Below are 24,042 nucleotides of genomic sequence, written 5' to 3' on the forward strand. Positions count from 1 at the left end.
GTGGATCTGTGAGTAGGAGATCAGGCTGGTCTACATAGTGAGTTCCAGGCCAGCCTGGGCTACATAGCGAGATCGAATTTTAAAAGAAAAAGTAAGCTTACATATGTGATTCTAGCACTCCAGAAGTTTGAACAGAAAATCAGGAATTTAAGATCACTCTTGGCAACATAGCAAATTCAATCCAGCCTGAATTACATAAGACCCACACCTTCCAAAATAAGCAAATGGTTTGAAGATGTCATACTTTCCACAAATTACGTTTTCAAACAGGTATTCTTGAATATTTAAATCTACCTTAGCAAACATAAAAATAAAGCTCTAATATTCATTACATGTATAGTCATATAAGGTTTGGTCCCTAAATTCTATAAACTGCTAATTTTTAATTAATTATTACATTTTTATTTGTATTATAATTTTATATGTATTTGTGTGTATTCACATGTCGGGGCACAAATGCACTTTCATTACAGCATTCATGTGGAGGTCAGGACAACTTTTAGGAGTCAATTCCTCTATCATGTGGGTCTCAGGGTTCAACTCAAGTTGTCAGGCTTGGCAGCAACCGTCCTTACCCACTGGTATCTTGCCAGCCTCTAGGTGCTGTTTCCATGTAAGCATTGCTATTATTATCACCGCTACATGAACAATAAAGGGCTCAAAATGATTTGTCTATCTGTATTCCGATGCATCCATCCTACCACAGAAACATCAGGGAGCTAGGCATCTAACTCAACTGACAAAGCTCTGGGTTCAATTTAGCACCATTAAAAAGAAGTCTAATGGATGAGTTTACTAAGAAATAAGTAAAAAGTAAATAATGATGACGGCCTACCCAAATATGCAGCAATTTTCATTCACTACAACCTAAGTCTTAACTCAGGCTGAGGAAGAGTTGACAGTTACGGCTCCTAACATAAATTTCTTTCCAAGCCTTTCTAAATTGATCCCCCAATACTTTCCATGCTTTCAATTCTTGTGGCCTTTACCAGCAAAAGTACAGAGAAAACATAGTCCTGTAATCACATTCTGGAAATGTCTGTGGCAGCTATAGAACCGAGGCACACTGCATGGCCATCTACCTACTGGATATCCAGAGCCTATTTATTCTAAGTACACCTGGCCCGGCTGATTCTCCTGTAAGAGTTATAACAGTGCTCCTACTTCTCGGTTTCCCTAAGTCGGGATTACTTCACTCTTTGTGTATCTGCCTAATTAACAACAAAAAACTCAAAATGGCCAATTTCTGTAGGTAAAATAAAAAATATCACAGAACAAAAATGTTTCCCAATGTAATACAGAACCTCATTTCATATATCCACAAATACAGCCCAGCTAGAAACTGAGAAGTATTATCTTCTCTTCAACTTGTCTCTAAATCTAAACTTTACTTGAGAACCTAAGGCATGAAAAGCAAAGAACTACTTATAAATACCAAATTGGTCTCAAAATGGGCAAAATATAATATTATAGCCACCTACTTGCAGATATCCCTGTACGTCTGAATTGCTGTGTCCATGTAATGAGCAGGGTATGGCCTAGGAGCTCCTGGCTGAAGAAAGGCTGACACTGCTGCCATTTCCTATAACGGGAAAAACACCATGATTTCAGGAGAAACATTCTCATATTTAACACTCAATAAACAAATACTGGAGGTCTCGGAGCACATGTATAGATTTCAGTTTAATGCATACTCAAAATCATAATTTGTTTTAATGTAAAACTCTGGTCTTTGCTGAGTGTTATGACCTTTAACCCCAGCATTTGGGAGGCAGAGGCAGGGGCATCTCTATAAATCTGAGGCTAGCCTGGTCTACAGTTAGGCTAGGAAGGCTACACAAAGACCCTCAATTTAAAAATTAAGACTATAGAATCACATATGATTTAAAGGCACATCCTGACATATCCACAACAAAGGTAAATCCTAAAAAATTTGTTGTGAGGTGGTAATGTTGTGCAGACATCAACATATATAAACCAAAACGACTTTGACATCAGGAGGTAAGAATGTTTTAAGCAATAATTTTGTTTTATTTCGGTTTTTGAGATAGGATTTTTCCATGTAGCCCTGGCTATTCTGGAATTTTCTCTATAGACCAGGCTATCCTTGAACTCGGGGATCTACCCGCCTCTGCTTCTTAAGTAATGGGGTTGAGGATGTGGGTCACCACTGCTCAAGTAGTAATTTTATTAGAACACCACCATAGATTTAGTCTGTTGCACACACAAAACACTATGCTATGTGGCTGTAAACGTTTTCCATTTTTATCTATATGTGAAAAATACTGCATTTAAGCTATTTAAGCAAAGGTAGCAGCTATATGAGAAAAGAATTTAATACTGAAAATAAGGTGTATTTATTATAGCATTATATATCCATAACTGAAAATACTGGTAGATTAAGAAAGGTACTGTAAAAGTAATAAATATGAGAGAACAGTTTTGGAACAATCCTCTTGAAACCTATGCATCTGCATAGTCAACGCCCAAATAAAACTCTAGCTGGTAACATGGAAGATGACCTACACACCTTGGTGGACAGCTTAGCATGGCTGGAGGACACAGTCTAATACCAAATACCTCCTCCTGGTGGGGCTGAGACAAGGAGGAGCTTCTAACTTGAGGATGAAGGAGAAAGTAAAGCCAGCTTTGAGCCCAGAACTGTACAAAGATGAAGAGAAAGGAAACACTTCTCTGGAGGGGAAGCCTATATGCACAGAAGTGTTGACTCAATTTTAATTTTTAAAAAGGCTTCAAAAGCTTAGGGATATAGCTCAGCAAGGAAGGAGGGCCCAGGTTTGCTTCCCAGCATCACAAATAAATAAACAGTACGAACCAAGGCACCTGCTGCATAAAGCATTGCTTGATCATTAAGAAAATCCTTCTTTGCAGTGTGATAGCAACTGTAAGCCAAATCATAATGCTGCACCAAAAAGCACAAGTCAGCCATTTTCCTGATCTGAAGCTCAGGTGCTTCTGGTGGATACCTAGAACATAAAGAAATAATTTATGATATGTAACCCATCACACCAACACAAAAAAATGAAAGGAAGTTGTTCAACTACCCAGAACATGAATTTTATCTATTTTAAAATTCTATCTTCAAAAAAAGAGTATCAATTTTCAAAACTGCTTGAAGTCAAAAGTTAGTGAATACATTTATCTAGTCCTGGAAACTTCTCAACTGCAGATAAGCATCTGTCACATAAGGAAGTTTTAAAGTAAATAAATGGTTAATACCAGGTAACTTACATACAACTCAAAATAATTTAAAATCCAAAAAGACTAGTCATTTTCCATTAAAGCAAGATTTCGTAAGAAACAAAATTTGCTACATTCTTCCTTGTTTTAGAACAGTAGGCAAAGGAGCCCAGCATGGTGACTGATGCACAGCAGGAGAGCTCCAAGCTGAAGAATGAATGGGGCAACTCAGCAGGTGTGGCCTTTAAAAAATATGTATCAGTGGTTAAGACTGACTGATCTTCCAGGTCCTGAGTTCAATTCCCAGCAACCACATGGTGGCTCACAACCATGTATAATAGGAACTGATGCCTTCTTCTGGTGTGTCTGAAGATAGCTACAGTGTGCTCATATTAATAATTCTTTTAAAAACAAAGTATGTACCAACGCACTTCAGACAAAAAAGGTTAGTACTGAATATTCAAACTAATCTAACTCCATCTTCTTAAATAAACAGGTACAAAATGAAATATTTTGAGTTATTTGAGTTTTGTTTGTTTTTACTTTTACCACTCTAGCCATGGACTATTAACAGATTTACCATATCAGACATGAATTCACTCAGGTCTCAAATCCAAACTAAAAGCAACTGGTTTACCCACCTAACTGTTGCATCACTACTGTGCCAGCACATGTGCCCTGGCAGGTGGGTATTCTGACATAAGACAGTGGGTATTCTGACAGTGACAGTAAGACCACTGATGACTTTTCCCCAGCAGTTTGTATATTACCTTCCGGAATCATGAAAGCTAACCACCAGGGAGGAAACTGTCCTGTCAGTTTACTTTCTCAGTGTTCTGTAATCAAACCACGTGGCGTCTTCAGCAAAAGGGTCTTAGTTAGGTGAGCAGCTAAGGACAACGGTGAGAACCTGTGCTACACTGAAGAGTTTTCAGATTCCCACTTAGCTAATGTTAGTTCCCACCTGTGACACCAGTACGTGGGGAGCTGAAGCAGGATCATTACAAGTCCCCACCTAGCCTGGGCTCACAGTCAGACTCCATCTCAAAAATTAAATTTATTTAAAAGTCCAGTAAAATATTTTTTTAAATCAGAATTTAAATAGTTTCTTTCTTAAGTACCTGAGTTTTGACTAGTATGAAAATAAACTAAAAAGACAATCACTGTTTTTACACTCAAACACTAGACAAAGTTAAATACAGCAGAGTTAAGTACAGTGATATTTTACTCACAACATCCCAGATGTATTCTTCAGCTCATTAATGCTCTTTTCTGGAACTTTACTACCACTAAACCATTTCTTAGTGGCAGAAAACAGAGATCGACTCAAACCTTTCCTTGATATTAGCTAGAAAAAAAAAATAATGTTAACAAATATAAAGGCTTGAAATATTTTCTACAAACAAAAATATCTTAAGCTTTATAGTGAGTAAACAATTATTTTATTAACACTAATTTTAGAAATATTTAGGGACTGCAGAAATGGCTCAGTTCTCATAGCATTTGTTGTTCTTGCAAAGAATCTGGGTTCAGCTCTCAGCATCCACATAGCTGCTCACAATCAACTGTATCTCCAGTTCTGGGGAGAGGGACTAGAGAGCCACGTGACAAACATAGGAAAAACACTAGTGCACGTATATATCCAATATAAATAAAGGCTGCAGGGATGACTCAGTGGTTAAGAGCACTTGTGCTTTTGCAGGGGACTGAAGTTTGGTTCCCTGCACTCACATGGTGGCTAACAACTATCTGTTACTCCAGTTCCAGGAGTCCAATGCCCTCTTCTGTCCTCTGTGGTCACCAAATATAAAAAATGGTACACATACACACATTCAGACAAAACATTTGCACACATAAAATGAAATTTTTTAATCTTAAAAATAAACAACCTGTCTAATAAACTAAAGAAATTCCAAATGAGAATGAACATGGTTTATCAGGAGAACTTCATCACTGATACTAATTTCAGTCGGTTTCATAGTTTATCACAAAACAAAACAAAACAAAAAAAAAACCTTTAAATACAAAATCAAACTTTTAATAGTCTTAAACTCACTGACTTAATATGAAGCTTAATAACCTAAAAAAATTTAAGTCTTACCTGATCATTTAGCTGACGAATTGTTTTCTCTATGTGTGGCAAAAGGCCACGGAATGTAAACTCTTGTATAAACTGTCGAATTCTATCATGATCGGTAAGTGTTAAACAAGCACCACGAGTCACTGCCGCACTTGCTTTCTTTGTCTCCTGTACTGAAGAAGCAGACTTTGCATGGCCTGACCCATCAGTGCTGTCAGGAGGGTCACCGCACTGGTCGACTTGAGGTGGATGAACTCTGAAGTTATTTGGTAGGCCATCTACTGAAAAATAAATCTCTTTTACTTTCAAAACGCAACAGAAAACTATCACATGATTAAAGAAAACGATGATCCCCTTCGTCTGTGTCCACTGAGATGAAATACCATTAACATTTTCCCGTTCCAAATGAAAGGTTTGAACTGGCAAGATGGGTCAGGGAAAGATTCAGCACACTATCGGTTGTTCACTGGCCTCCACATATATGACACTTGAGCCCATATGCACGCACGCACGTGCGTACACACACTCGCGCACAAGTATGTATAATAAAAGTTTTGAATAAATTAAGGTGCTAAGTGTTTCTGAAGCAGGGAGGATCCTAAACACAGGCTGTCTTATATAACAGATCAATGCTAAATATGTAAGTGAACTATAAAACATTGTAACAGCTATACATGGTGGCACACACCTACAATCCTAACACTTGAAAAGCTGAAGCAAATGTATCTCAAATTCAAAGGCAGATAGTGAGTTCCAGGCCAGTATGCAATACTCAGTAAGAGCAGCAAAACTAAACAAATCTTAGAGCTACAATTATCAAAACTACAGATTAAAATAAGGAATACAGTTCTTTAAAAAAAAAAAAATCAGATGAACCTAGGAAATTATGCTGTATATCACATTTCCCTAGCTTTCTAAAAGAGAAAGCTGCTATTTCTTTCTAATATGATATTAGTAATTTGGTTGAACCAGAAATGACCTTTTTTTTTTGTTTGTTTTGTTTTTTTTTTTTTGTTTTTTTTTTTTTGTTTGTGTGTACATGAAGCCTGTGGAGGCTAGCAGAGAGCATCAGGTTCCCTCTGGAACTGGAGTTACAAAATTGTGAGTCGTCTGGCATGGGTACTGATATGTAACTCAGGGTTCTCTGCAACAGCAGAAACCATTGATCCCTCTCTCTAGCCCTTAGGACCCACTATTACAACACTACAACAAAAACCAGAACTCAAAGAACTGAATAAAATCAGAAAAAAACTCTTAACTTCCGAGCCAAGTGTACTAGTACATGGCTATCTCCAAGTACTTGGGAGGTGAAGAAAGAGAATTTTAAATTCAAAGACAGGTCCTCTTCAAGAGCAGTAGATACTTAAGAGCTGAGACAAAATCCTAATTTATAGCACAGTCTGATAACTTAGTCAAGATCTTGTCTTAAAATTTAAAAAGAAAGAATGTGTGGGGCAGGGGGCTGGAGAGATGGCTCAGCAGTTAGGGGTATGAACTGCTCTTGCAGAGGATTTGAGTTCAGTTCCCAGCACCCACATCAGGCAGCTCACAAACGCCTGTATGTACCTCTAGCCCTAGGTAGATCTCATGCGTATGGCCTCCTCTGGTACCAACATTCACAGATTCATAAACACATATAGCTTACAATAAATCTTTTAAATTTTTAAAGAAAAGGGGCTGGGAATCTGTCAGGGATGTTTATTTGTTTGTTTGAGACAGGGTTTCTCTGGGTAGTCCTGTCTTGGAACTAGCTCTGTAAACCAGTTGGCCTGTTTTTACAGAGATCTGCCTGACTCTGCATCCTGAGTGCTACGATTAAAGGCATGTGCCATCACCACCCAACAAGAGTGCTTTCATAACAAATACTTTCAGCCAAAAGGGAACTTAGAAAGCATAACAAGACCTTTGACTCCGTTATCTAGTCCATCCAACGAAAGCAAATTACTATCAGAATTCTTACTGGAGGTCATAATACAAGGGCCATCTTCATATGATTCCTAGCAAAACAAAATGCAAAGCATTAGCAATATAATTAATTACGTTTAAATACTGCCAAATACACTAATACCTATGGCGCTCCTGATGAATGTGGTTTATGGACTTGATAAAGCAATAAATACTCCTGTCTTCTGGCCCTCTATTCTGTCATGCTGTATTTTAATTCCTTTCATACTCAGTTAACTATGCTAATTCTTCTGCATTTAAATGACCTCCATTTCAAGTGCATCTCAATATTCATGCAGATGTTTATATAGGAACATAAGTATTCTCCCAAGAATCCTAAAAAATAATAATGGCAAAGGAAAAGCCTGTCAGAGTCAGGCTGGAGGAGAAAAAGAACAACTTCAAAATCTCCCAGGTCATAAACATAATGCCAGCAAGAGTGGATTCTGAATAGACTGAAGGGCTGTGAGACATACCCAACACAGCACTCAGATCTACAAAAGCACTGAACTCTCAGGCCATCCCTGAACCCTACACTACTACTACATGACATGAACATTTAAAAAAAAAAAAAAGCTGTTTTATATCCAGCTAATTTGGGTTCATTTATGTGTAAAGATCCCTCTCCCACCCCCACTAGCATAATATGAAAGCAAGCCAGCAGTATTTGAATAGTAAAATGAATTGGAGAGATGGCTTAATTTTAAGAGCACTTAACTGCTCTTAGAGGACCCCGCTCAGTTCCTAACACCCACATCAATAGTTCTTAACCACCCTTGGCTACAGTTCCAGTTTTCCAGTGCCTGCAGAAACATTTATAAGTAAAAATCAAAATAGTAAAAAATAAATGAGTAAAATATTAGACACCATGTCTAAATTAAAAATTCTACATGACAGAAAAATAAGAAAATAAATTTAATTAAAATTTGTTAGATCAATAATTATATAAGTTTTTAAATGACTTATAAGTATCACATAAAAAGCAAATAAAGTAGGGTAGCTCTATAAACTATACTGAAAAACCTTCCTTTTAAATAAAAAAGTCAAATCCTTTTGTTGTTTGTATTTTCAAGGCAGTTTTCCTGTGTAGACCAGGCTGTCTCGGAACTCTCTGAGGACCAGACTGACCTCAAACTCATATATCCACGTGTCTTTGCCTCCTGAGTGCTGGGATTAAAAGTGTGCACCACCACTGCCAAGCTAAAAAGTCAATCTCTACTACCAAATAAATCAAAGGACTTGCCATTGACTCTGCCAAGTAGTGCACTGTGTTATTTAACTTTGTAAAAAAAACAAAATGAACTTTACAACTATCACTTCAACTATCAAATGACTAACAAGCAACAGAAAGTAACTGATACAGTGTGTAATTCACTTTTCAAAATGAACCATTTTATTTAAGAGATCACGCTGATGGATCAAGACGAGTCATGTTAACTGGTAAGGCTCTTACGTTAATTCGTGCCTTCAAAGCACCCTTTCCTTTACCTTCAGCTAAAACTTTACGGTTCAAGCTGAGTGTGAATAAAGACATGTTGACCTGTCACCCTAACCTTCCTTTCACATGTGCACCATGACTCTGGACTGAGCATGTCCAACAAGACATCTCGTTTCTTTAAATTATCAACTTAAATTGAGCATGCTTGGGCAGAAATACAACAGAGAAAGGTTAGGAATGGACCCCAAATGAAGTCCTCATGCTTCCTCTAATTACAGGTGGCATTGTTTTGAAAATGACTCCCCTATCCGCCTTGCCTATTACATGTAAGTCATTTTTCTCCCCCTTGTATGTCTTGGCTGTGCTTGTTTTGACTTTGAAAACCCACTATGTTCAGTTACAAAACTAATAAATAAGAATTTTCTAGACCCATGCTAGTGCATATCAAAACTGTCAGCTCTTGGAAAGCTGAGGCAGGATGATTAGTGGCACACACCTTTGACCCTAGCACTCAACAGGCAGAGACAGACGGATCTTGGAGTTTGAGGCCAACTTGATCTACATCATGAGTTCCAGGCCTGTCAGGTATAAAGACCTTGTCTCCACCCACTCCTCAAAAAAGAAAAATCTGCAGTCACATCTTTTTGAAATAAACTTAAATACAATTTTTGTGGTTTGGTTCAGTTTTTAGATGTACCTGGTTTTGAATACTATTTTTCTGGAGATACTGACTCCAAGGATCTGGTATCTGTTCATCTGATGCTCGATTTGGTGCTCGAGAATTAATTTTAAGTAAATAGCAACCCTGAGTTCCATATTTCTGTTTCATTTCTTCATAAATTGATTCAGCTCTAAAGAAACAAGAGGGAAAAAAACTTTGATAACCTTAGACAAACTTCAGACAGAACTTAGCAGATCTTAGAAAAGTTTCTCTTGTCTTTATAGTACTTTCATATTTTTATTTATGTGGGGAGGTAAGGACACATACCACGCTGCACGTGTGACCATCAGAGGACAGCGTTCAGGGGTTGGTCTTCTCCGTCTACCACATGGGTTGTGGAGACTGAACTCAGGTCATCAGCCTTAGCAGCAAGAACCTTTAGCTACTGTGACATCTGGTGAGTCCAGGCAATAGATTTGTTTTGTTTATTTGTTTGTTTGTGCGTGCTTGCCTGCTCAGACCTGCATGCAAGAGCCCAAGGAGGCTAGAAGAAGGTATCAGATCCCTTGGGGCAGAATTACTGGCAGTAGGTGTTGGGACATGACTCTAAGTCATCTGCAAGGTTGGCAGTGCTCCTAACCCTGACCATCAATTCAGCACTAACAGATGTTTCAAATAATCCAGGAATAGCCCTCCAAAAACGTAAACCAGAAAATTTAGAAAAGATAAAAATGTAAACAAAAACTCATGATAATTAAACCTACCTTCAAGTCAGTCATATCTGTTGCAAGGCAATTCTGACAGCCAAACTAGTTTGGGGGGACTACAGAAAGCACAATCATTTTCTGTACAGCACAGACCATCTGATAGCCCTCCTCATGCTGTAGTGAAAACTGCTACTTCAAACATACAGATCAGCAGCTTCCTACCAACTGTGGGAACTCATCTTCAGAAAGCATATTTTGAAAATACCTTTTAAAACTGTTTATTAATTTAAAAAATATCAATTTATAGAACAGGGAAAAAAAGAGAACTATACCAAAGCACATGAAGCCCTCATTACACAGACTCGCTCTTTATTCTTGAAAAAGAGTAGCGGAAACCTTGAGCTACTTTTCAGATAAACAAACAAACAAACTTTACATATTTTAGGGGAAAAAAAAAAATCACACATGCCATCTTCAGCTACATACCAAGTTTGAACTCAGCTTAGGCTACATAAGATAGAGAGAGAAAAAAGGAGAGAAAGGGGGGGGGGAGAGAGGGAGAAGGGAGGGAAAATGGAGGGAGGAAAGGAGGGAAGGAGGGAGGGAAGGAGGAAAAGAGGGAAGGAGGGAGGGAGGGAGGGAAGGAGGGAAGGAGAGAGGGAGGGAGGGAGGGAAGGAGAGAGGGAGGGAGGGAGGGAACGAGAGAGGGAGGGAGGGAAGGAGGGAGGGAGGCAAGAAGGGAAGGAGAGAGGGAGGGAGGGAGGGAAGGAGGGAGGGAGGGAAGGAGGGAAGGAGGGAGGGAGAGAGGGAGGGAAGGAGGAAAGGAGGGAGGGAGGGAAGGAGGAAAGGAGGAAAGGAGGGAGGGAGGGAAGGAGGAAAGGAGGGAGGGAGGGAAGGAGGAAAGGAGGGAGGGAGGGAAGGAGGGAAGAAGGAAAGGAGGGAGGGAGGGAAGGAGGAAAGGAGGGAGGGAGGGAAGGAGGGAAGAAGGGAAGAAGGGAAGGAGGAAAGGAGGGAGGGAGGGAAGGAGGGAAGGAGGAGAGGAGGAAGGGAAGGAAGGAGGAAAGGAGGGAGGGAGGGAAGGAGGGAAGAAGGGAAGAAGGGAAGGAGGGAGGGAGGGAAGGAGGGAAGAAGGAAAGGAGGGAGGGAGGGAAGGAGGGAAGAAGGAAAGGAGGGAGGGAGGGAAGGAGGAAAGGAGGGAGGGAGGGAAGGAGGGAAGAAGGAAAGGAGGGAGGGAGGGAAGGAGGAAAGGAGGGAAGGAGGGAAGGAGGGAAGGAGGGAAGAAGGAAAGGAGGGAGGGAGGGAAGGAGGAAAGGAGGGAAGGAGGGAAGGAGGAGAGGAGGAAGGGAAGGAAGGAAGGAGGGAAGGAGAGGGCTACTACACACTCTTGCTGCTGGTAGAGAAAATGAATTGAAACGTGACAACCTACGAAGCAAAGAGTACAACTGAGAAATGAAACTCTGCTGAGTCCAGTCTGCTTATTTATAATCTTAAATTCTTTCAAGCCTGGATATTGAACCCAGAGCTTCAAAAACAGGTAAGATCTACCATTGAACTACACATATATCTAGCTCCAAGTCTAGTTTACATAGCTATTTTCAGTCAACTGGCTATCTTTAAGGGAGCAGGATATCTAGAAAATATGAAGACTTATCGTGGGCAAATGCTGATATTATACAAATAACCACCCTAGCAAACAACAAAATCATATAATATCTTATTAAGGCTAAGTTGGTAAAAGTTATAAAAAAATGTATATATAAGTAAATGCAGAAATATGTTTATGTCTATACACAATGAAGTCAAATTCCTGCTATTAAGAACACCATTAAAATCATAGGATCTGGCCATTCAGATGGCTTGTAGATGTGCACACTGTCAAGTCTGAAGACCTGAGAACTCTATCCCTTGGACCCACATGGTAGAAGAACTGTCCTTTCAAGCGTCGCCTGATCCTACACACACACACACATACACACACACACAAACACACACACACAGCAAAATTATATAAAAAAAATAAGATTCCTTGACCTAATTCTCAACTGTCAAATGAACATCCTTATTATAACCATTATCAATACAGGAGAAATAAACCATGTTCAACTGAATCAAAGTAATTTTAATAACCAGCTCACATTATTTTTTGTATATACTAATGGGTTTTAGACATGTCTTTTTAATCCTAAAAATGAATAGTCCACAAGAAGTATCTGTTCTGTTTCTGAGTTTATAATTAACTAGAGGATGAAATTATTGCTCAAAAGTAGACTGTGCTTAGGATGCATTAGAATGTAGGCTCAATCTCAACTACTTATATCATTACCAGTATCTCAATCAGTAAAAATTTATGTTTAAAACTAAGAATTATAAATGACAAGTCCCAAGTGGCAATCAGATAGTAAGAATAGTATGAAACAAGGTTAATTTGACCTACACCTTGAAACAAATGCCAAAGGAAACTCTAAAAGATAAACATAAGTTTATTTTTATGTTAATATCACAAGATTTCATTATAGGAAAGAGCAGACAGACAGCTCAGTAAGTAAAAGCACTTGCTACCAACAACCTACGTTCAATCACCAGGCCCCCATTGTGGAAGAGAAACAATTCTGAAAGGATATCCTCTGACCTCCACCTGTGTGCCATGACACACATAAATATGCATGTGAGTGCGTGCCACACACACAAGATGTGATTCTCTTTAAAAAAAAATTTTTTTAAACAAAACACTTACCTCTGTTCATCTCCTGATGTTACATCATGCAAAAGCACATAATATTTAAGTGTATTTGGAATAAACCACTTAGGGTAGGAATAATCATTGTTGTGCTGAATTCGATGTTGTTCCTGTGACAACTTTGAAAACTGTTCCATAGGTTCAGCTTCACCAGATGATGCCACCAGCATACCTTATAACCACAATGTCAGGGAAATTATCACATCTCTCGATGATAAACACTACTTTATTAATATAAAATTTAGGAGAAATCATTTGGACAGGCCCCATGGCACAAGCCTGTTAATTGCAGCTACTCAGGAGGCTGAGACAAGAGAGTGGCAAGTTCGAGGCTGTGTCTGCACTACAGTGTGATTTCCAGGCCAGCCTGAACACCTAAGGAAGGACCTCTTCCTCTGACCTCCATGTGCATAAGCATACTCATTTGCACGCCTACATGAGCATATACCACATATACACTACATTCACACACATACCTCAAGTAAAGAAAATCAAAAAAAAAAGGTAAAATAATTTTGAAAGTGATATTGTTATCAAAATAAATAAATAAATAAATAAATAAGAATAAATGAATTCTCCATTCTTTATAACTTCTCAAGGATCTTGTCTTTATGTGATTTAACAACTTCCTGCTTTCAGATGACTTAAAGGATACAAGCTAAATAGTGATTCAGAAACTCGTGATCTGAGGCTGGCATGGACTGCAGAAAGGTCTCTCTGTAAGACTCAAACCAGGGAGTAGTAGCTAAAATTAACAACATGCAAAATGGTTAGAATTCAGCAGAATCAGTTTATAAAAGAAAGACAATAATTTCTAGTAGTGAACAAGAACTGTTACCTGTGCTTCAAGACACATTTGATATCAAGACAAACAGAAAAATTTCTCTCAATTGTGGATACAGAATGTTGTATAAATATATCAAATAATTCACATATTTAGAGATATATAGCTTAATACAGCATATGTGTTTCAAGCTATTCATGCAAATACATTAAATACAAATACACTCCTGAGTCTGTGCAGCATCCCAGAGCCACGTACTTACTAGATCAAAGTAACAAGAACCAAACTTTAGGTCCCTGAACCAGTCATCTTATGGTCACAAGCGATCCTGTTCATAAGATACCACACTTCACGCTGGCTTTTCAGTAAGGTTGATTTCACCCCTCAGAAAAACTAGACAGTATTAGAAGGTATTTCTGGTTGTCACAACGGAGAAGACATGACTACCAGTGCTAAGGGGAAAAGGTCAGAAACTCAAAGACACCTTAGAATGCACAGCGCAAAACAGCTTCACACACACAAAAAATCACCCGGTTCAAAATGTCAACATGGATAAGGCTCACAAATTCCACAGCTTGACAACGGAGTATGACTACAGCAAAGTCTTTCAAAATTTTACATATGATCAATACTGTGCATGTGTGTATGTGGGGGGGGTATGTGTGAGTTTACAGGAGTGCATGCACATGGAGGTCAGAGGACAACTTTCAGACTGGGTCTCTGCTTATACCATTATTTCTGGGAACTGAACTCAGGTGGCCAGGTTTGTAGCAACAAGCACCTTTACTCTCTGAGCCATCTCACTGACCCATCAAAGCCTTTGTAAAGAGACTTTCAAGAATATAATTACTTTATAATCAATTCAACACTTAAGCAATTAACTTTACTTCTTTTAATTTGAACATACTTTAGCCAGGCATGGTAAATGGTTCGTGCCTCTAATCCCAGCACTCAAGAGTCTGAAACAGAAGGGTAACAAACCTGACATCAGCCTGGGCTATAAAGTGAGATCAGGTCTCAAACAGCTGAGTGAAAAAGAAAGAGAAAGAAAAAAGAAAGGGTGCTTCGTGAAGCCAGTTAAGCAGACATAGTAGCATATATATCCTGTAATCCAAGCACTTGCAAAGTGGAGGCTGAAGAACTGGGTATAAATGACTAGAAAGGTAGGGGAAAAAAAAAAACTATACAAGTTGACCAAATACCGTATCTTATTTGGTACCAGATAAGCTTTTTCTTATTTAATTTTTGATACAGCTTGTAGCCCTGTCTGACCTTTGATTATCTGTACAGAGTATCATTTGTGTCACTACAACCAGAGAAATATACAAACATTTTTTTTACTGCAGCCAGGTGTGGTGGCGTACACTTTTAAATCCAGTGGGGTGGGGGGCGCAGAGGCAGGCAGATCTCTGAATCCGAGGCCAGCCTGGTCTATACAGCACAACAGAGAGAACATGTCCCAAGGGGGGAGGAAAATTAACTACAACAACGTTCTACAAGAAATACTCTTACTTGCAGTCTGGTTAGGACAGACGTGGTTCTAACATCTCCCAACAATATTATAATCTTCATGGGAACGAAGAAGGAATGACACAGTTATATGCATTTGTCACAGTTTGAATATTTCTCACCAATCACAAAAAAATTCTTCTTTCCAAATCAGATAATCTCCAGCTAAAAAATTCATGTATTTTTAATTTATTATCAATACCAAGAAAAGAGTTATGGAAAACTAAGTAACAAAGTATCTCACAGAAAATGGCTCATTTCACAGAAATGACTACAGCTTAAACAATTCTGATTAGTTGTTTATCTTTGTTGACTTGCAGTTGCTTAAAAATTAACAAAATAAACAACAACAACAAAAAGCTGTAGTCATAAGAAGTTTCCGTTTGGTAGATCTTTGAAATAACTATGTATTATCTGCATTAATAAATTTAGCTGAGGGGGATGGCAAATACCTGCACTCCTGACAACTAAGAGATAGAAGCAGAAAGGTCAGGAGTTTGAGGCCATCCTGGGCTACATGACAGACTATATCAAAGAAAAAACTTAAAAAAAAAAAAAGCTAGACTAAATTACAGTATATCTATTAAATGGTACACTATATAAACTATGGTCTATCCATTAACTAGTAAACTATGTAAACTATGTATAGTCTATTCATTAATGGCACCCTATGTAAACTATGTATGGCCCATCTATTAAAAGATATACTATGTAAACTATATATGGTCTACCCATTAAAAAATACATTGTGGGGCTGTTAAGAGCACTGACTGCTCTTCCAGAGGTCCTGAGTTCAATTCCCAGCAACCACATGGTGGCTCACAGCCATCTGTAATGGGATCCAATACCTCTTCTGGTATGTCTGAAGACAGTGAGAATATACTCATATACATAAAATTTAAAAAGATACACTATATAAATGATGTATGGGCCATCTATTAAATAGTACACTATATAAACTATGGTCCATCCAGTACATGGTATACTATGTAAACTATGTATGGTCCATCCAGTACATGGTATACTATGTAAACTATGTATGGTCCATCCAGTATATGGTATACTATGTAAACTATGTATGGTCCATCCAGTACATGGTATACTATGTAAACTATGTATGGTCCATCCAGTACATGGTATACTATGTTATGGTCCATCCAGTACATGGTTACTATGTAAACTATGTATGATCCATCCAGTACATGGTATACTATGTAAACTATGTATGGTCCATCCAGTACATGGTATACTATGTAACTAAAAGAGAATAGGGAAACTCTCTTCATAAGGGTTTGAAGTAAAATCAGCATCAGCCAAAGGTAGGCATGGTGGCTCAAGCTTGTAACCCCAGCACTTAGAAGTCTGAGGTAGGAAGAGGATGGCTATGAGTTCAAAGCCAACCATGAATATAGAACCAAATTGTGTCTCAAAAAACAAGAAGACAAAGTAGCAACCAAAACGTTTGAATTTTTTTGTGAAAGAAAAGGAAAAAGATGTGAAAAGCTACAGACACATTTGTTTACATTTTCAAGGACAATGAAAAAATAAACTTAACTGTGGGCTTTGGATAAAGCTCTGTGGTACGACATTTGCTAGAATGCATGAGGCCCTGGGCTTGATCCCAAGTTCCACTATAAGAAAAAAGCCAAACCAATTACCTATGGGAAGAAGAAAGGAAAGGGAGAGAAGGAGAGGGGAGAGGAGGAGGGAGGACATAGAGAGAGGCTGACTCTCTCTGTACTGTGGGTCTCATCTGTGTTTTAGTGTCTGAAATAAGGTTTTCATATAACTTAAGCTGGCTTGAACTCACTGTGAAGCCGAGGGTAATCTTAAGTCCTTGCTGTGGTTTGAAAATGTCCTCCCTGGGTTCACATATTTGAATATCTGGTTCCAGCTGGTGGCACTGTTTAGAAAGGCTATGGAATCTTTAGATGGTAGGATCTTGGTGGAGGAAATGCAGCATTAGAGATAGGCTTTGGGGTTTTCTAGCCTGGCCCCATTTCCTATTCTCATTCTACTTTGAGACTGCCAAAGTAACATGACTGGCTGGCCATTCTTCCCCAGAGTAAACCCTTTCTTCCCTAAGCTGCTTTTGCAAGGGAGTTTAACCAGAGCCAAGAGAAATTAAACTAATACATTTCTGACCTTTTTGCCTCCACATCCCATGTGCTGGGCTGCAGGCTGTGCACACACATGGTTTATGTGGTACTAATGACCAAGCTCAGAATTCCATGCACCACAGACAGGTACTCTACTGCTGAGCTACAGTACCAACTGTGTTTCATGATTTGGCTTTGGAACTTTGTAAACACAAATACTTATAAAATATATAAACTTTTAATTAAACTGAATAAGAAAGAAGAAAACAAGACATACTGTCTGACATACTTCATGGGTACGTGGAAACAGATGCTGGACAGTGGCACAGGTATGTAAAGCAAGGCAGAAATGTGTTTTCATCCTTCATTCGGGTTAACAAGTTTTTCACTCAGCCACATGTTTTCCTGGGGTGCTGTAAAAATGTGATTCCTCTGTCTGCCTTTAAACTATTTTTGTTATATTTTTAATATTATGTTGTTTGTAGAAAGTGGGAAGAAATGTTACTTTTTAATTTTACTGTTTAACACTTACTGTAACAATGACAATCTCCCACCTTAAAAATGCTTGTACATAGTTTGGGATGAGCACTATTTTGCTCCTTTTCTTTTTTTAATTGGCAAATGAAATAGCAGCCCAAATTCCCCATGAAAGCTTCCTTCAACAACCCAAACAAGCACTTGTGAGAAGGCAGAAGACATCAAGGTCATCCTCAGTTACCAAGGGAGTTTGCACTTTGCTTCAGTACAAAATAAAATACAGTTCAAACCAGACTATTCCATGGGGATGTTTGGATTCAGGAATATTATAAATCAAAAGATGGATGATGAAAAGGTAAAAATTTAAAAGGCACCAGAAGACCACGTTCTCATCAGAAGTACTGGAAAAGGGGACCCGTCACAAAAAATACCTGTATGTAACGAGGATTCTTTCCAAGGAACACTAGCTTTAACTGACTGACCTAATGATGAAAACATGGCACTGTTAAGCCAAGCTTATGAGATAAATGTCTAACATCTACTGCTTAAACAGAACCAGTGAAAAATATGTCAACTCAGTCTAAAAGTGAAAACTAGATGCAAACTTCAATGTATCTAACACTGTATTAAAGTGGATAAATTTGTCTTTAAAACAACCTCCCAGAGTCTCAATCTGACATGGTGGAATTTTACTCAAATTAATTCTGAACTTCACTGTATTTCATTCCTAGTTTTCAAAGACATAAAATAAAGCTATGCTCTTTAGGATGTGGCTTAGTGGTCGAGTGCATATACTTATTAGCCTGTGCGGGGCCTGAGGCTCAATCCCCAGCAGCCAGACAAATAAACCAAAAGGAGGTGTCTTGAAGGGGGAAAAGCTGAAGAAATAATTTTCTTTTATTTAATTCTAATAGTTGCGTTTCTTTAAAAAAGAAAAATGTCTAAAACAGTTCCTCTACAGTAGTATCTCTGCCTGCTTTTAAAAACAAAAAAGCATATAATATTCGAATAAAAATGCTAGAAGGGCTCTGAGAATACATGCAATATAATTAGGTAAGTTTTCACAATCAAATAATAGCTACACCATTTCTATAAACTATTTAGAGAAAGCCACTACAACAAACTACTTAAAACTAAATTCACTCCCATAATTAACAAACAGCATTTCTAAAAATCCATCTCTAGAAAACTAAATGCCCCCCCAAAAAAATAATTACATATAATAATATTGGAAACCAAACATCTTCAAGTCTACACAGCCTTGCCACAAAATAAAGGACTGACTGATGAGTGTTCTTTTTGCCGAGGAAGAAATATCTTAATCTTAACACCTCAATGTGAAATAGGAAGCAAGCATTTAACAGATATGAGGAACTTTCCAACATAAAAAGAGACAAAACAGAAAAGTGTGTGAGTGAAAGGCACAAAAAAAAAGGAAAAATAAAAAGCCACTAACGAGTAATTAAAATTAATCTAACAATATCCTAAGTTAACATTCTTTAAAAATAAATAAATAAGTAAAAGTAGACCTGGCCATCCTGGAATTCACTATGTAAACCAGGCTGTCTTCAAACTCAGATACCCTCCTGCTTCTGCAAGGATTAAAAACATGCACCACCACACCTGTTTTCAAAGAAATAGTTTTAAAAAGCAAACAAACAAACAAAAGACAAGAAACCAGCAAACAGGAAAATTTTAAAATAAAGCCAACATAAAATATAAAGGACAAAAATCTACAATATTCATAAAAATAATCAGAACACTGACTATCCATTCAAATTCTACATCCAACTACGAATTGTTGCTGGGGGAGGGGATGGGAAATAAAGAACACGTTCAAATAAAGAAAGAATTCAAGAGCATTCACAAAACTAAAGACCAGGCAAGACCAGATGGTTACAGTTGCTTACTGCCTGAGCTCAGAAGCCCTGAGTGACCCAATGTACATCTCAAACAACAGGGCAAAGAGCCTCCCTCTTCTGAGTTAAAGCTGAGAATAGGTTTCTTACGGGGCAACACTAGAAGGTAAGAGGGAAAGTATCAAATCTGAAGGAAACAATTCTAACTGGTTCAGGTAAGCTATCAGTCAACTATAAAATACATTTTAATTTACCTTAAATGGCTGGAAAGATAACTCATGATTAAGAGAATTAGCTGTTTTTCCAGAGGACACAGGTTCTATTCACAGCATCCACATGGTGGTTCACAACTATCTGTAGCTCCAGTTCCAGAGGATCCAACACCCACTTCTAGCCTCCAGAGGCACTGTATACATGTGGGTGCACAAACATACTTGCAGGTAAAACACCCATACAAAAAATAAAACCATTCTAAGTTACGTTTTATTTTCTTAGAAAATATTATCTTCTTCCATACACCCTTCTCAGAAAGCTACCATGGAAGATTCCCCCATCAAATCAAGGAAATGCACCAGGAAAGATACAGCCCTGAGTTGGAGGTAAGCGAGGGCCAACTGCGATATAGGAGACAGTCTACATACATTACAGAGAAGAAGCTGTCTACACACGCATACACACATACACACGCATGGATGCAGGCTCAAGAAAGGGGATGGGAGTTAAAGAGGACCTTGCTATCTGACAAAAGTCTAAGAATGAATATGATCCACAGAATCTACAAAAGAACCTCACAATGTGGTCCTGTGACCTCTACACATGCACCATGGTGCACATACACAGACAAGCACGCACGAACACACGTACTGATGGTGATAATAGTAATACTGATGAAGTAAAACTAACACAGGGAAAGAAAACTTCTGGGAAGACATCTGAGGAAAGTGATTTGAGAGTCACCAGACAAGAGTGGAGTAGGACATTCTCAACTTCTATTTTGTTATTTTACACCAATAAATATTCTTATACTTTTTGTTTTTTTGAGACAGATTCTCAATCTGTAGCCCAGGCTGGCCTTGAACTAGTAGCAGCCCTCCTGTCTAAGCCTTCAGAGTGTTGAGGTTACATGCATGAACCACCACCATTCCCGGCAGTCTTTAGATTTTATTCCTAATCCTTTTTCCCTCCAATCTTTTCCCCAGCTTGGGGTCATGCACTATGCAAGTGCTACACCTCTGGCTCAAAAAATTCGAAATTACACAATAAGCATGCAGGGACAGGACTCTTTGGAAAAATAAGAACCCCTGTAATAACTAAAATATTTTGCTCCCAATTTTCAACTCCCTGGGGATGATATCATCCTCACTGGCAACAGCAGTAATAGAGAAAAGACTCTGGAAGGAGATCTTGATAAAGAATTACCTGAAAACTGACCTAACAAGTTCAAAGTCCTTCTCAAGAAGGTTGAGAGAATACAAAGAACACTGAGCAAAATGATGTTAAAGATGATTACTAACAGGCTGGAGAGGTTGCTCAGTGGTTAAGAGCACCAACTGTTCTTCCAGAGGTCCTGAGTTCAATTCCCAGCAACCACATGGTGCCTCACAACCATCTGTGATGGGATCTAATTCCCTTTTCTGGTGTGTCTCACATACATAAAATGAGAGACAGACAGACAGACAAACATACACATCTAAAACTTTTTTGAGTAGATATAACAACACAATAAAATAAAGGCACTGGCAGGGCACAGAACAGAACTGCGGTTCTTTCTGTCTTTTAAGCAATCTGTCTATGTGCATGTACCATTGTTACTAAGTTTTTTAAAAGAAGAAGGGGGAAGGTTGTTAAAGATAAAAAATACTTCAAACAGTACAAAAAATGCTGTGTTGGATATGGTGGATATGGAGTTATATGTCTATAACCCCAGAGACCAAGGGGAAACAGAAGTAGGAAGATCAAGAGTTGGAAGCAAGCTTGAATGAGCTGCAGGTCAGGCTAAAAAACCTACAGTAGAAAACCAGACTAGGAAACTTAGTGTAGTAGTTAGAATGAGAATGGCCCCCACAGATTCACATATTTGAATGTTTAGACCCTAGTTGAAAGAACTTTTTGGGAAGGATTGTGAGGTGTGTGCCACTGGGGAGATGCGGGAACTTTGAGGATTCAAAAGCCCATGTCAGATCTAGTCACTCTCTCTGCCTCAAGGTTGTTACCTCAAGATGCAAGCTCTCAGCCACTATTCCAAGGTCATACCTGTATGCTTGCTGCCACGTTCCCCAATATAATGGTCAGAAACTCATTCTCTGAAACAGTAAGAAAGCCCTCAACTAAACGCTTGCTTTCTTTTTTAAGCTACCTTGTTCGTGCTGTTTTGTCATTGCAATAGGAAAGCAAGTAAGACACTTAAGACCCTGTGTCCAAAAACAAAAACAAAAAACCAACAAAGTGAAATATTTTATACATGAAAACCATTATTTTTCATACATGTTAGACAATTCTCCATACCCCTATAGCCCTTTGGCATACCACATAGGCTATCTCTACCACATCATTATAACATATTATAAATCAGAATGAACTATATGATTGCTGATTAAGAATGGTCCTTTACTAGATTATAAGTTTATAAGGAGTGTCTTATACATCTCTATGTATCAATGCAAAATATATACCAGAAAAATCAATAAATTTAAAAACTCAATGTTAACCGTATGTTTTAGTCAGGTTTTCTATTCCTGCACAAAAACACTATGATCAAGAAGCAAGCTGGGGAGGAAAGGGTTTATTCTTACACTTCCACATTGCTATTTATCACCAAAGGAAGAGAAGACTGGAACTCAAGCAGGTCAGAAAGGAGGAGCTGATGCAGAGGCCATGGAGGGATGTCACTTACTGGCTTACTTCCCCTGGCATGCTCAGCTTGCTTTCTTATAGAACCCAGGACTACCAGCCCAGGGATGGCACCACCCACAATGGGCCCTCCCACCCTCAATCACTAATTGAGAAAATACCTTAAGGCTAGATCTCATGGAGGCATTTCCTCAAGGGAGGCTTTCCCTGTGGTAACTCCAGCTTGTGTCAAGCTGGCACACAATACCAGACAGTACACTTTAGTAGTGTTGGCCTGTCAAGAGGCAAAAGGACTGGCACAAGTTCCAGGCTAGCCAGGGTTACATAGAAAGACACAGTCTCAAGAGGGAAGAAGGGAGGGAGGGAAGAGAGTTGGGGGAAAGGAGGAGGAAGAGGAGGAATATGGGAGGGAGAGAGCGAGAGAGAGAGAGAGACAGACAGACAGACAGACAGACAGACAGGCCAACCAAGACCATATAATATAGATATATAGATTCAGAGAATCTGGAAGTGGTTGTTCTCACCTGAAGTCCTAGCACTTGAAAGACAGAGGCAGGAGAGTCAAGGAGTTCAAAGGCACCATGGGCTACACAAAAAGCTTGAGGCCTTTCCTCAAGAAAGAAAGGACTGGGTGTGATGGTAATGTGGTTTGAATATGCTTGGCCTATAGAGTGACACTATTAGGTGTGGCCTTGTTGAAGTAGATATGGCCTTGTTTAGAGAAAGTGTGTCACTGGGGGGTACACTTTGAGGGCTTCCTCCTAGCTGCCTAAGGATGCCAGTCTTCTGTCTGCCTTCAGAACAAGATGTAAAACTCTCAGCTCCTTCCATAGCACCATGTCTACCTGGAGAATGTCATATTTTCTGCCATTTCGATGATAATGGACTGAACTTCTAAACTAGTAGGCCAGCCCCAATTAAATGTTGTCCTTTATAAGAGTTTCTTTATTCATGGTGTCTCTTCACAGAAATGGAAACCCTAGCTAAAACAGGTGCACACCTTTAATTCCAAGACTTAGAAAGAAAAGGCAGGTGAACTGCTTTGAGTTATGGGCCATTGTGGCTTGAATATGATTGGCCCATAGGGAGTGGCACTGTTAGGAGGTGTGGAGTGGGCTTTGGAGGTCTCCACCTATGCTCAGGCTTCACCCACTGCAGAAGAGAGTTTATTTTTAGCTGCCTGAGGATGCCAGTCTCTCCTGATTGCCTTCTGCTCAAAATGCAGAACTATCAGTTCCTTCTCCAGTACCATGTCTGTCTGGATGCTGCCATGCTTCCTGATATTATAATAAACTAAATCTCTAAAATCATAAAATGTTTGCCTTCATAAATTGCCTCGGTCATGATTTCTCTTCACAGCAATGGAAACCCTTACTAAAACAGCCATCTAGAGCTTTACAGTGAGACTGTGTCTCAAAAAAACAAGAACAAAAACAATGGGGGCAGGTAGGCAGAGAATGGGAGGGAGATCACAGAAGGGGATGGAAGAAAGACAAAGAGGAGACCGAGGTGGTGAGGGGAGCAGACAGAGAAAAAGCAAATGGAAGTGGATAGGATTAGAGGAAGAAAGAATGTTCCTGTTTTCAGAGATGAAGCAAAGCCTCATGAACAGTCAGTGCCTGCCTCAATTACCCAATTAACTCAGGTTTATAGTATAAAAGCTTAAGATACCAGCATCTGACTCCTTGACTTTGAT

The 24,042-nt window shown here is 38.9% G+C and overlaps 1 protein-coding gene across 3 annotated transcripts in view; it reads right to left on the reverse strand.

The window, feature by feature from the left end:
- Positions 1-24,042, reverse strand: part of TRAPPC8 (trafficking protein particle complex subunit 8) — a 67,385-nt gene that overhangs the window by 35,124 nt on the left and 8,219 nt on the right. For 2 of the 3 annotated variants that reach the window (XR_013975095.1, XM_080919841.1), the window contains exons 3-10: positions 13,424-13,513; positions 12,766-12,940; positions 9,361-9,514; positions 7,185-7,278; positions 5,303-5,559; positions 4,434-4,549; positions 2,837-2,987; positions 1,482-1,582 (exon numbers count right to left, since the gene is read on the reverse strand). Coding sequence is in view for 2 of the 3 variants with exons in the window: in XM_080919841.1 (XP_080775967.1) it covers positions 1,482-1,582; positions 2,837-2,987; positions 4,434-4,549; positions 5,303-5,559; positions 7,185-7,278; positions 9,361-9,514; positions 12,766-12,940; positions 13,424-13,513 (1,138 nt within the window). In the remaining variant the exon portion in view is untranslated. The remainder of the gene's footprint in view (positions 1-1,481; positions 1,583-2,836; positions 2,988-4,433; positions 4,550-5,302; positions 5,560-7,184; positions 7,279-9,360; positions 9,515-12,765; positions 12,941-13,423; positions 13,514-24,042) is intronic. The other variant, XM_080919842.1, reaches the window with a different exon arrangement.

This window comes from Micromys minutus (genome assembly GCF_963924665.1).
Source record: "Micromys minutus genome assembly, chromosome: 8".
Classification (NCBI taxonomy): Eukaryota; Metazoa; Chordata; class Mammalia; order Rodentia; family Muridae; genus Micromys; species Micromys minutus.